The sequence below is a fragment of the Xiphophorus maculatus genome, chromosome 14 (genome assembly GCF_002775205.1).
Source record: "Xiphophorus maculatus strain JP 163 A chromosome 14, X_maculatus-5.0-male, whole genome shotgun sequence".
Classification (NCBI taxonomy): domain Eukaryota; kingdom Metazoa; phylum Chordata; class Actinopteri; order Cyprinodontiformes; family Poeciliidae; genus Xiphophorus; species Xiphophorus maculatus.
Genome location: NC_036456.1, coordinates 7,833,907 through 7,848,680, shown reverse-complemented (window position 1 = coordinate 7,848,680; position 14,774 = coordinate 7,833,907). Strand labels below are relative to the sequence as shown.

Here is a 14,774-nt window from a genome sequence, read left to right as displayed (position 1 = left end):
GAAGCCAAGCTGCACTCATGTTTCAAATTTCATTAAAGCGGTAACTTTGAAACTGCAACCAATAGAAACAACAGGCAGAAGAGCAGAAGTGAAAGTGAGCCTGAAGGGGAAATTTTTAAAAAAGTTAACAGATCAGCAGTGATCAGCACCAAGCGGAAGAAATTACTTCAACTTCCATGTAAATGTGAAACTGTATCACACAACAGGTTATGTTTACTGCAGCTGCAGAGTGAGACATGGCAGAGTGCCTGTTTCACACAGGGCCACAGTGAACTCAAAAGGCAGGTAGAGGGCATGCAGCAACAGCAGCACGGTAAAATACAGACATGCTGCATTAATAAGCTCCGTTTCATTAAAGGTAATAATAGAGCATAGAGTTGGGTAATAAATTATGATGTGGAAACAATGAAAACCTCCGTGTGCTCATACAATGACCAGGCATGCAGGGAGACCGGCTGTCTGACTCATTCACATACATGCACAGAGACTCGCCCGATTTAAGGTTTGATCAACGAAAACGCTGATTCAGGATCTGTTGTCATGGTGACAAACAATCAGCATATTCATGAAAATGCAGGTGTTTCTCTTTAGTGCATATTTGCATAATAGCATTAAGTAGAAATAGAGGAAGAGGAAGTTTTGGTTTATTTTTGAGCCGATGGGTTGTGGGTATTTCAAACTACAACTTTGTCAACTTCCTGCAACGTTCCATGAACGGAGTGGAGGGCTGTACTTGGACGTTCTGACTCCAAAAAACCGCCCCAACAATTCCTGATTTTAAGAAAAGAGAAAAAACTGACAAGACACGTGAAAAATCTGTTTTAAAATGTTTAATTTCCATCGGATCTATCCTCTCGTTCTTTCACAGGTATAAAACAAGCATAAACTCCAGATCAACGGGACATTCTTTACGTTTATTTGAACCACAGGATAATCCTGCTGTCACATTCCTTTAAACAATCTCAGGTTCAAGTGCAAACAAACCGGGATAAAGGAGAAATATTTGGGATAGGTTTCTTGCCAACTTGTCCCGGATTTTGTAAGAAAAGAGTAGGAGCCGTTTGCCGGGATGTTTTATTATTGACCATGCATCAGTTCATGCACGCCTTGGGGACGTTTCACATTGGAAATTGATGATTTTAGGACATTTTCGATAATACACTCATTTTGTGCTTCCAGGGAATGAGCTTAGGTGGCTCCAATAAATCATATCCACCAGTAGGTGTTATTTTAGTTTGACCGGGGGACATAATTCATCATTGTTAGGTTTCAACCCTCCCAAATGGGGATCAGAACCGCAGTTAGTAAAACTCGAGGAGGATGTAAAGCGTTATTAATATTTATCTCCATAATTCATCAAAACCCCTTACTACTAAGAGAAATGACCAGCAGTACTTGGCTTATAAGTACAAGGGTTCAAAAGAGGAGAAGGAAGGAATCGAATATTAACGTTTTGGGTAGAAAATGGGAGTATGAACCGTTGAGAGGACAAACTGATCTGGAGTCTTTCAAACGCAAGAAGTTTGAAAAGATCGATTTAAGACTTTTTAAGACCCCTATGTAAGGAATATAAGACCTACAGTATATCTCCACAAAAATGTACAAAAGCAATTCAGCCAACCGGTGATAAATTTGCACTTACCCATGATAGCCACTGATATTTGCAAATATTAGCAAAAAAGCTTGCCAATGAACTACTAACTACTGTAGCTGCTAATATACCCTCGCTAGATACCAAAAGTAGCTTGGTTAGCAAGCTATCCTTGCTAGCAACCATACAAACAGTTGCTAATATACCCTCGCAGCATAACAAGGGTACGCAGTGGAGATGTCTGAATGCAACTCAAACTTTAGTCTGAAAGAAAAGTCCCACGAGAAAAAAAAATACTTAACTATGAGATTAAACAGTTCTGTAAAATTACAATTTAAGACCTGTGATTAACATCAACTTACTTTTTAAAATGAATTTTAAGGTCTTATTTTAGATAAATGAATTTAAGACTTTTAAGGATGCCTGCAAAGATTTTAACCTGACGCACACATGGCAAAAACAGACATTTATCCTTCCAAAACACAAATCCTCTCTTTGCTACCTTCACCAATCACAAAAGCATGGTCAGCTAAAATGGAAATAGCTTTGGAAACTAGAGAGACTTCAGCAAAAAGCACAACAGCTCCATGTGTTTGCAAACACACACACACACACACACACACACCATTATTCACAGCTTGATCAAACCATAGAGGGTTGTTGCCGCCAAATAGAAGGAGGCATGGACACACACACACACACACCGAACCCGTCAGGGAGTCCCGATTATGTGTTCAGCGTCAGAACTGTGTGTTCTGCAGCTCTCCACCGTCTAAAGCTCAGCGTCCTCTCCACAACACAGTGCCAGTAAATAGTTCTGTGAAGCCTTTTCTCTGCTCCCCGCCTCAGATCAGCACCCACTCTGGACGACGTTACTCCACAAGTCTTCCCCCTGGAAATCTGAAAATCTTAATTTTGGCAGCTGGCGCTCCAGCTGGGGGATGCTCCTGCTGAGCGCCAAGAACATGCAAACGTCCACTTACAGAGAAGTTTAGGATCATTAGCTGTAGATCCAAACCGTTTCTCCAAACTGGCTTTAATGCTTGTTCTCTTACTGTACTTCACTATTTGTTCTTTTATTACAGCAGATAGTGTGGAATTATTATTGTTCTGATATTCCAAGCTGTGGATTTTCTGATGTGTCCAACTACAATACATTGATTTCTATGTGTCTTTGTTTTAGCTGATGTGGCCTTATTCTGTATTAATACACTGTAGACTAAATAAAATTTCATTTAAAACATTTTAGCAAAACTGCAACAAAAAATGGATTTATATTTGGCGGAAAATTAAGGTAAGTTATGAATCTATGTATTCATTTATGAAATCTGTCATTTGCCACCAGACAAATTTGTGAAATGTTGAATGAAACCCATGATAAACATTTGTAAAAACAGCACAAGTCACAACTATGTCACTTTTTTGTCAAATTGTTCACATTTTACATATTTTAGATGTCTGTTTTTGTTATTTTTGCGCCGCTTCCTTCCTTGGTCATTGTGAAAGAGCTCTTGATCTCAATGTGTTTTCATCTAGTTAAAACAAGTTTTATAAAAACAACAAAAAAAAATAAAGTAAAAAGTAAAACTAATGAGATTCATATTGAAAGCAAGCAGAACACTCGTTAAAAAAAGGAAAAAATCCTGACACCTGGTGGCACAAATGGCAAACTGCACTCAATTTCACATATTTTACACATTTCTGTGGTTTTTGAAATGGTCTTCATTTTCAGCAAACATTTCCGTTGAGTTCAGGGTTTTGTACAGGTGAGAGCAGATTTTAAAAATAAAAACAAATAAAAACTGGTAAAAAAAAACAAAACAAAAAAAAACTAAAAGCTATGGCTTATTTCTAATAAATTATTTTCTTTACATCCTGACAGCGTTTTGTAGCATGACTTAAAATTAGGAGAAGAAGATCACCTTGTTTTTGACTTGTTACGCATCCAAATTCTAATAAAAATACACTTTAGTGCCTCACTACAGTAAAATGTGTTGTTCCCGTGAGCGAGTGAAATATCCTCCGCCAGACGTGGTGTGCTTTCTGTCCGACACCTGGAAGTGATTGCCTCCACCATTACAGAACGCCTTGGCTGACGTATCGCTGTCGACAGCCAACCCTTTGTGCTCAGAGAGAGAAAAACTCACCAATGTAACCATTATATGTTGCACAGAGGCGTCACATGATGCATCTGTTAGGTCAGAACAACCATCATTCACTCCTGTGAAACTCTATAATTGTTGGACATTGTTTTTTGCGTTAGACAGGGATTGTCTAGCATTAAAAAGTAGTCAGCTGGAGTCTGTTGGACTTGTAGACGACAGGTCCAGCAGAGCACCGTGGCATTTGACCTTATAAACAGCCTCAAGTTGCAGTTTCTACTCATGTTCATGTTTGTAATTTTTAGGACAGAAAAAGCTGATATTTTCCTGAGATGCACGCCAAACTAGCAGTCACCATGAAGATGGCATCTAGCGGTTGTCATGGGGACTAGATGACTTGAATATGTTGCACTTTGCAGAGACAGACAGCCATTGATTGCTAATTTTCAAATCGTGGAGAAATATATTTTTAAAAATGCGTCAGGTTCATTGGTGTTAAAGGGATTGTGTGGGGTACCAACAATAGCACCATATGTAATTTTGTTTTTAAAATAAAAAGCAATTTCTTCATATGTTCACCAACAATGACTTCAAAATGAAGGATTTTTACAAATTTATGTGAAATAATGCTACTACCAAATGAGCCAAAAAACTATTTTTGCTAGACGATAAACTGTCCCAGAAGTTGTTTCACGTAATATTACTGTAATGGTATAATAACGCGAGAACACATTCTCAAAAATTTATAAACTCTAAATTCCAATGAACATTTGTCACTGGAGCTGGAAGCCATTTTAAATGTCCAAAATAAATAAAACAATAGAAACAACAAATAAAATTAATCATTATGTCTCGGCAAGATAAAAAAGTTGAGACTAATATACCAGACTGAAGATTTTTGTAATCCAGATTTTGATATGGAAATGGAAATTACTGAGCACATTTTAATTGATCATGCAATTAATTGACTTATTGCGACAGTCCTGTTACCAAATAATATGAATAATATTGCATGTTTCTTAATGTAAAAGGCTATTTCATATCCAGAGTGGCACCAGCCACTCTGCGCTCTCGTTGGACAACATGATCCAGTGTTGTCCAACATTGCGGATTTCCCGGCAACAATGAAACTCCCTCACATTGTGATTTGCCTACATCCTGTGTGTCAACATGCTGCTGCCGTCATGCAGTCTGAATATCTGAGACATCATCAGACTCTCTTCTCTGTGATTGGGATCAGCTCTATAGGCGACGGTTTAAACACCGTCCCCTGATCCGTGCCCTCAGATTAAACAGGAGATCTTCAACGTGAGAACAGCGGGAAGCCAACCCACACGGGCAGAAAGCTTGCTGTGTTCACACAAAACCGCAACAAAGAGTCTGTTCCCGCGCTCTGGCTTCACGGTTTGTAAGTCCTGAGGCGTTTTGTTATTTTTCACAGAGGAGAGTTTTGGAAACAAAAAAATCCTCTCCCTGTGCTACTAAGATAAAGCCCAAGACAAACGTTAAAAAATGGACAGGAAGTAGACAGAATATTGGACATCAGTCTGTAAATGAAACATCCTGTTCACCAATCAGCAACAGCAAGGTGAACTGACTTTCTTCGAGCTCCGTCTTTGGTAACCAGAAGCTGCGCAAATTGAAATTACGAAAACAAATCAGCTTGATGCAAACAAACAAATTTTTACAACACCTCCAATTTCACGCTAAAAAGTTTTTGCACCGTATTTATGTGGGTTTTTTTGGGTCGTATCAAAATCTTTTGAATTCTGTAAAAACACGGTCTTCAAATCCCGCAAGTCACTTGATCTACGACCAGATGTTGCTACTTGCGAAAAAGGCGAAGAAGTTGACAGGAAGTAGTAGGGGGATGACGGCGCGGGATTTTAAATTCACGACAGGACAAAAATGTTTACATTCTCAACAGGCGTATCAATAACGTATTAGATTCCAAACATCAAAGAAATGCGAGAATTTGCCAAGATCTTGAATCGTAAGCCCTAGAAAATTTTACATTCAAGTGTTGAATCCATAGCTCTTGGTAAAATCGCCGACTACTCGCAAGTTTAAGGGGCTTGTGGCTTCAGTGTTTTTTCAACATAAGCAAAATATCGACAAAGTTTATTTATTTTTTTTACGGTGTTCCTGTCTCTTGCAGACAGCGTTGCTGTTTTTATTTTAAATTAACTCTTCAGACACATTTTCACACAGTTTGAAGTGACGGTCTATGGTTTTTAAGCCACACCCACAATGAAACTAACTTAAATTAATGTTATTTTAACCGTTTTAAGCCCACTGTTGTCTAAACATCCTAGAAGATAGTGAGACTCGAGAATGTAAAAAAAAAAAAAAAAAGAAAACATGCCTTTAATGACTGGTTGACATGACTACGTGAAAAATGTCATTATTGGCCTTTTATACATGGGAAACATGGCAAAGCGTTTGTTCCACACCAACTTGGGGAGATGAAAGTGTCTCACTTTGCATCCACTATGAGATTATCTTTAAAGAATTCATTTGTTTGTAGTATCATATTTATTGAAAATGGTCTCAAAACATCGATATTATCATTTCTCGCAATAATTTCGAATTTATGATCAAGAAAAAAATGTGCTTGTTTTGTTGAACCAACATCTGTCCTTTCAGGTGATGCAGCATTAGGTTTATTGATTATCAGAAGCTTCTACTATGTGCATGAATGTAAATGATGAATCTGGGACTTTTTTTTTTATGAGTTTGTGAAAGAGAAAGGACCAAACTGTGAACCATGACAGGAAGCTGGTTTTCTTCTCCTCGACTTTTTGACCTTCAGCCGTGACTCGCGTTCATTTTGCAGAGAACAACAGCACTTTGTCTCACATGTATAAACACGCAGACGAACACGAGCGCAGCCGACCCCCAATCTCCGTCTGAGGGTCATTATTCACTAACTTCACCTCAGCGACGACATTTTCTGCATCAGAATTTAATCATAAAAACGCACAAATGAGCTTCTAGAGCTTTATTTGCATATGTATTTGTGATATTTGCAACATTTTGAGGTTCTTACAGAACTTTTTCTGCATGTCTGGATGCTGATTTAAGAAATCTTGACAATATTGTGGGGAAAAATAAATAACTTTTTGTTTTTAATAAACACTGAGCACTATAATAAGAGCATTTTATCATAAGGAAGCAAATCAATATATGGCTTCATCTGAATAGAATAAAAGAATCATGGAACGTTGTTTTGCTATCAAAAAATTACCTTGTATATCAATATCATACTGAGTTCCAACTATTTTTTTCTGAACTTGCTAATCAAATCACTTCTGGCAACTCTGTGAAGTTAAGACTTGAAAAATTGAGAGTGGACTCTGAAAATGAAAGTCTTTCTTCGTGCTCTGTGGATGGAGGGAACTTGGTCAGAAAGCCTCTGAATCATCGCCTGTAGGAAGAGAGCGATGGTGGGGGAGGATGAGCAGAAGAGGAGAGATTCTGACACTGGAAACATATTGAGGTACATGGCCTGGATTCACGATAAATTTAAAAAAAAACAAAAAAACAACTTGTGTGGGATTATAAAACTTGAGCCGGGAAGTTGAGTCGTCAAAAGTTATATTCGTGATTAAAGAAAATAAGGAAAAATCGAATGAATATCGGTTTAATTTAAAGTTTTCATTTGAGCTTCTTTTGTTTCCAAAGTTTTCAGAGTTGGAGGGAAGACATTTGAGTAATTAGGATGACGTACCCGTGAGAACGAGGAGAGGGAGGAAGGATTCGCTCTTGTTGCCTCAACAAACACTTTAGACCCATTAGCTACTCGAAAATAAAAGCGTAAAATAAAAGCTTAATTACATAGAAACTAGCCTTAACTCAATATAGACCTAAGAATTGAAATAAGCTTTCAAAGTTTCCTTTAACAGAGCAGAGAGTATTTAGTTTTATACAGCAAAAACACAAAGTATGTTTTTTTTAATATCCTAATTAGTCATATTTTACTAGCACATTTCATTCAGTTTAAAGCAATAGTTCATATTTTTCTGAACATGGTTCTGGTTTAAGATCTAGCTACAAATCAGATAAGCAATACATTTACTATTGTCGTACCAAGAAAAAACTCAAATCCCACAAAATGTCCCAGGAGTTTATAAAAGCCACATTCACTTCAGAGGTTTATTTACATGAAGGTCTGTGATTATTTACAATGGTTCATGATCCATAACGATGATGCAGAACTGGCCAGCGTATTTACCAGATGGAAAAGGAAAGCAGTAAATTAAATACTCTTCATTAAGATACATACTTTTCTATTTAAAGGGCTTAAATGCACATTTTGTGTGTGTAACAGGAAGTTATTTGGACCAGTAACGATTTAAATGTTCCTTTGTCCGTACATTTTGCAGAGGTACTTTCACATGTCCATTTCCTAAATGAATAATTATTGACATCTATGTGACCAGGGTTAGAAGAAGCATAAAAAGCAATGATAGCATTAGACACTGTGACACTTTCTAGACTACAGTTGTTTTAAAATAGTAGAAGTCAACGTTGGTCTTGACAGTCGATAGCTGTGGTCTATGTGAACAACTAATCTGAATTTCTACCAAATATAACCAGAGTTCCTGCAGATTTTAGCAAGTCAAATTTAAGACTTTTTAATATCTTTTTTATTGCCACCTTGAATTAAATTAAAGACCAAACAAATAACAAATCTAGATGCTAAGCTTTGGGGTGGCACAAGTGAGCCACTGGCAAAGGCGAACGTTGTCTAGTCAACTGGCAATAAATTTGAACTTACCATGATAGATGCAAAAAAGCTAGCTAGCTAACAAGGACACATTAGCAGGTTGTTATTGGTAGCCTCAACCACCTCAAGTCACAGAACGCAAGGAAGATGTCTGAGTGTGACTCAAGCTTTTGCCTGACAGAAATCTCCACGTTTTTAAGGCCAACTTACTACTTTCAAAATTAATTTAAGAAAGTTTAAGGCCTTAATTTTAGGTACCTGAAATAAGACCTTTTTAAAGATGTGCAGACACATTGATAGAGACCACTAAAGCCATTTGCCAGAGACATGATATTAATTACATGTAAAGCCTTTAAACATAGATTTTTAAATTCCAAACCGCTGCATGTTGGTCAGTCAGTTTTGTTTTTCTTAGCCCAGACAAGTAGGTCAAGAACAAGACTTTGCTAGCTTTCATCCACCTTCAGATATCAACAGATTTTGTTACTGAGACGATTTGAACTGTAGCTCAGGGGAAGGTGATTCACATGGAGTGACCTTATCTTTGGACCTATGACCTCAATTAAAAGGAATTATATCCAGCAGGTAAGATATTTATTGCTCATAGCTACTAAACACAAACCCTTTTGACAGATGTAAGTGATCCCTGCAATGTTTTTGGCAAAGGCACATAACTCCAATGTTTCACTATTCTATCTAATCATATGAGCCCATAAAAACAAGGTAGAACAGATACAATCTGAAAAATCTGATTAAAGTAAATGTTGCAAAAAGAATGCATTGCTGCTTTCTTCGACATGCTTGGAACACTTTGTCCCCTTATAGTGAACAGCAGCCAACAGAACGTGGCAGGAAATAAGTCCAGTGTGCGAACGCTCCAGAGGACAAAGTCCTCAAGTTCAGGCCCTTCTGAGTGACAACTTCCAGTGGAAAGTGTACCACACATGCACGCCTTCTCCCCTGATATCATCCTTCCTTAACTCAAGAGCAACATCCTCTCTGTATCAGTGTGACTCCTTCCTCCTCTCCTTGGGCAGAGGAACCCGGCTTCGATCCTCTGTGCAACGGTTTTCTGGAAACAGGCCGTGGGAGATCTGACTCTTGTACAAACTCCGAACTGGGTGGAAAAAATCCCCTCATCTGGGGCCGGAACATGTGTTTCAGTGTTAGTTTCCCTTTTTTTGGCAGGTGGACGGGGGGAATGTCAGCGGTTGTTACTCGCGGAAAGGCACACGTGCGAGTGATTTTTCTGCACATGAATGAAGGGGGGGGAGGAATGTTAGCTGGTTTCAAGCTAGCAAATTTGAAATCCCCCAAGTGCCAGACGCTAGCCAAACATGAAAGCAGGTGGCAGTGACAGGGATTAGTCAGGCAAATTAAAGAAATTCGCAAAGTATGTACTCTTTTACAAAAAACAACCTTATTATGCACACTTATGCACACTAATTGTGTATTCTAGTAGAATCGGTATAATGTTTCAACATTATCGCACATAAAAAAAGAGAAAATAGGCGAGGAAATTTACAAATCTGCTTTGTTTTATCCGTTTTCTTTCTGCACCGGACTCACAAAGCAGAAAGCACTAAATACATCCAGAAGCAACACCAATGTCAACTCTAGCATAAACAGGCTATGTTTTCACGTTTTTATGTCAGATCACAATTAAAGATTAGCTTACAATAATCTGTGCAAATACATACAGTATATATGTATATATATATACCAGTTGTTTTTCCTATTTAGTTGTTATTCCTATTCGGTTAATGTATCCAAGTCAAAATAAGTTATAGAAACATCATTGAAACCGTAATAATTAATCGTTTATATTACTTCAGCACCAGTAAGTTTTAAATAAAACATTTTTGTTTAAACTTTTGCTTAAAATATTGTCATATTTTGGCAATCTCATACCAGCCGTCGAGTTAAAATCAACAACAACCAAAAACATTTCACCTCGTTACGTTAGCGACTTCAGCATCAGTGTTTTCTATCTTTATTTAAACAGTAGGAGGTGAAATAAAAAATAATAATAAAGATGCAGTGAAGATGAAGGCCCCACAATGCGTGTATTGATTGTTTAAGCTGTGTGATTCTGCCCACGTGGTAGCGGTACAGGAAGAACCCACGCAGAATTTTGGGAGTTAAGATGATGCATCCCAGCACCACAGAGAGGAGCACCTACACACACGGATCCTTGGGAAGTCAGCTAAAGGAAGACTTGCTTTCCTTTTTTTCTTTTTAAAAAAAATATCTTTCTTCCTCTCCTTCCAGCCCCGCATCTGGTCTGTGTTTAAAGGGTGTTTCTCTTTCTGTCTGGTGATGCTATACATACTAACTCTCACACACAGACAGACTGCTGGCTGCCTCATGTTAGCGGCCTTCTTGCTTCACTCTTTTGGTCACTCTTGAGGCCCATCATGTAAGCAGGGGAGGGAAACCAGTGTGAAGTCTGTGCAGAGATTAATGCTAAGGTGCAAATCTGCCATTATTCCATCTGGGCGGCGCCTTACTAGTTACTAGTTCTTCTGCTTTTGGCCCAATACAATCCAAAAATAATTACTTTCTTGTAGAGTCTCGTAAAGTACTAGCCTGGTAGAAACCAGCCTCTTGTTCTATGCTTTGCTTCGTACAGAGCGTCTGGAGTCTCGGCTATTGAGAAACGACTGCTGTGGACTCTGTTGACATTTTAAATTTTATACAATCACTAAAGTTTGACTGTGACATTGCACATGTCACGGACAACTTTCAACGCTATAAAGTTCACTACTTCCTTTCTATGCAAATCTGCTCAATTCTCATCTCTCTTCATCTAGGCTTTCCTCCCATTAAGCACGATTTCTCCTGCAGAATTTCACCCGGGCCAATCAGCAAACAGGAGACGTTGTGAAAGATTTTCTGCACTGCTTTAAAGTTGTAGTCTGCCTGTCGTTGTTCAGTCCATGCTTTCAAATATTGAAATAACATCAACAGTCATCTCAAAAAATCTACGTCATCATTGATATTTTCTGTTCGCTGATTGGCCAGGTTTTGAAATCCAGCCCAATGGGAGAAAGCCCAGACAGAACACTGAAAGGAAATGAGAATAGAGCAAAATTGCGTAGAGCAGCAATGGCCAGATTAGAAAAATACTACAATGCAACTTTATAACCACAAACTTGAATGTAGTTCATTGGACGCATACGGGCCAAAAAAAGTAATATATTGTAATTGTAAAGGAGAGAAGCACTGAATCATTCTAACACATTAATATGAAAAAAAAAATAATAATAATAATAAATCATGCTGCCATCACTATGTTTTATCACAGAGATGGTGATTTCGGGGTCATGTGAAGGAGAGCTGGAGGACGAAGAAATGAATAAATTATTTCCCATCGTTTAAGAACTGACATCACTTGCCTTTTGAGTTTGAACATCCTAGACTGGTGAGCAGGTAGGCAGAAATGTAAAAATGTTCGCATTTATTCTATCAGTCAGTGCGCCATACTTTAGGTAAAAGGTTGCTCTGTCTACAGTCAGTATTAACTCTTTTCAGTTTCTGAGTGATACTTTGAGATAAAGTCAGAGCAATCATGACAACATAAACTTTATCAGTTATACAAACAATTGAAACTGTGTGATGCTGTCCTGTCAACATGAGCTAAAATCTCTTGGAACTGTTTTTGCCCGCCTCGTTAAATCAACACTGCCAAGATTTAAACCAGTTCTGAAGGCAAACGTTGGGTCCAACCCTGTACTAGCAAGGTGTGCCTAATAAATTAGACAAGTAAGAAAGTGCAATCACACAATTACATGCGCACAGAAGGAACATGCTGAAATTGTGCACTAATTTAGCTACAATTAGTGCTTTACGTCTCAAAATTGTAAGAGTATTATTGCAGATTTTACTATTATTACTATTATTTCTCTTGCTGCCTAAACCTGATGCAAGATTGTCATCAAAATCAACTGTAAAACAATTGAAATATCCTGGTTTCCTTCTTTTGAAGGGCAAATCTGCTTCTGACACTGCAAGGTATCCAGCCCCACTGTGCTGTTTTCTGAGGCTTTCAGAAAAGGACACAAAAAACTCAGATTTAAAGGAGAACACTGGTACGCTTCATGAGAAACTTCACACATGCATCCTACAAACATGCAAATGAAATCACTTTTATGAGTCGCTGTAAGCTGAGTCTGTAGATGACTCATTTTTAATACTACAGCTGGGCTATGACATCGGCAGAGCTTTGGAATGAAAACATAAAAACTAAACAAAACATTACACCAGACCGGGAGGGAACACGTGTGACAGGTAAGGTAACAAAAACGACAAAAGCACGCAAAACATCCCTGCACTTCAGCTCACAAGTTCACATTTTTCTCTCCACACCCACGTGCTGCATTCAGGAGCATCCTGGAAACCAGCAAGTTCATGAGTAAAAGTCATGTTGCACTCATAAGAAAGAAGGAGCTTGCATGCAGATTTTGACCCATGTAGATTTTTTTCTCTAATCTCTAATTTTACGTCACGTAAACTCAAGTTTCATGTGAGATTTTAATCAATATCCTGTTTCCGTTTTAAATAGAAATTTAAAAGCAACTGAACACAAAAGTACAACTTCTTTTCTTTAACAACAGGGTTTCACCGCTCAACTATAAGACTTTTTAAGACTATTATTAATAGAATTTAAGACTGGTATCACAACAGCAATGGACAAAAAAGAAATTGCAAATAAAAATATCAAACGGGTTGTCAACAGAAGTGAGCATTTTAGCTAAAATGAACATTGTCCAGCCAAATGGCAATAAATTTGCAATTAACCATGATGGACGTAAAAAAGCTAACTAGCTTTTCCCGAGCTAGCGAGGCTAAAGCTAGCTCGCTAGCAAGACTATAGCAGCTGGTTTCTAGTAACAGAACACGGTAAATATTTGCGTAAGCTTCAAATTTTGGCCTAAATGTAAAGTCCTGTGAGAAAAAAAAAATAAGACTACAAACAATGTATGAGATTAAATAGTCCTGCCACAACCAAACTGAATTGTATTTAAGCTCAACTCATTTATGTTGAATGAATTTAATATGTCGTACATTTACATACATGAATATGATACTTTTTACCACTTTTTGAGGATGTGCGGAGGCTGAATAGAAACTTGCAAAAATGACACTAAACTCAAGCGTGGCGTTGAGCGTGACAACCAAGCAGCTGGGAGCCGCACACTTACTCCAGGTGAGTTTTTTTTTTTTTTTCTTGACCTCTTGCACTTTGATGTTTTGTTTTTTTTCTTCTTCTTTTCATTTCCTCTTACCTCTTGGCGGGGGCTTGCTGAGCAGCTCGGCGACGTGCCTCTGCAACAGGACCAGTCTGCCCTCCAGCGCGCCGGAGCGGCGGCACACGGACACCAGCTCCCCTTCCAGCTCCTCCAGGATGCTCACCGAGTGCCGGGACAGATCCGAGAGCTGCCGCAGCACCGAGCACAGGGACGTGCCGCATACGTCCGCCAGCTCCCCGAACACCTCCGCCGGCAGCCTCCCGCCGCCGCCGCCGCCGCCGTCGGCCTTGCACACATCTTTGGGGAGAATGGTGCGCTTGCAGAACGGCATAGTTTCTCCACAGACTCATACACACTCATAAAAGAGGAGAAGAAGGACAAACAAAAACTCCGATAATTGTCAAGTTATACTCCCGTGGTCCTTCTCCTTGAGACGCATGCTACGGACGGCCCTGGAGGGAAAAGTCCGCATTTGTTGGAGAGGTTTGGAGCAGGCTGTGCGTCGTGCGCACTCATTGTTTTGGACTAGGAGTCAGATTTGTAAATGTGCGTGTGTGTGTATGTGGAGGAGAGTCTCAGCTGCTGCTCGGAATGTTGGACAGAATCTAAGATGAAAGACATCCGGCTCAAACTTCAAAATCAGTGTTTAAAAATGGGCCTTTGGAAATTTAAAATGTGTATTTCGATGTGTAAAGAAAAATAAATCCTTAACTACACAAGATTTAAGCTAAAACCTTACATTTCCTTGCCGCGAAGTCAAACAATTTCTCGAAATTTAGATATTAGAACTTTATAACGACCTATTCATCGGTTTCAATATGTAGACGTAATGATTTCCCCTTTAATATGTTTTGAAAACATGCGCATTTTTAGCAACGCTTCCGAGCGCTCCCCAGTTCCCTTTGGCATTTTTAGCCTGTGTTTCATTCGTGCTTTTATTTTGAAGGCGCCCATCCAGCGATCAGATCTAGTTAAGGCCGTCTTTACTCAGAGCGCAACAGTTTCCCAGAGAAGGGGGGGGGGGGATAAGGGAGCTGAGGAGGCGAAAGAGGTGGAGAGCGGAGGATGGATGAGGACGGGATGGGTGGGTGGATGGACGG

General features: G+C 38.9%; 1 protein-coding gene across 1 annotated transcript in view; it reads right to left on the bottom strand.

Moving 5' to 3' along the window:
- Positions 1-14,348, bottom strand: part of nhsl2 (NHS like 2) — a 134,404-nt gene extending 120,056 nt beyond the window's left edge. The window contains exon 1 of the mRNA XM_023346608.1: positions 13,711-14,348. Coding sequence (XP_023202376.1) covers positions 13,711-14,005 — 295 coding nt within the window. The 5' untranslated portion in view covers positions 14,006-14,348. The remainder of the gene's footprint in view (positions 1-13,710) is intronic.
- Positions 14,349-14,774: the final 426 nt, after the last annotated feature.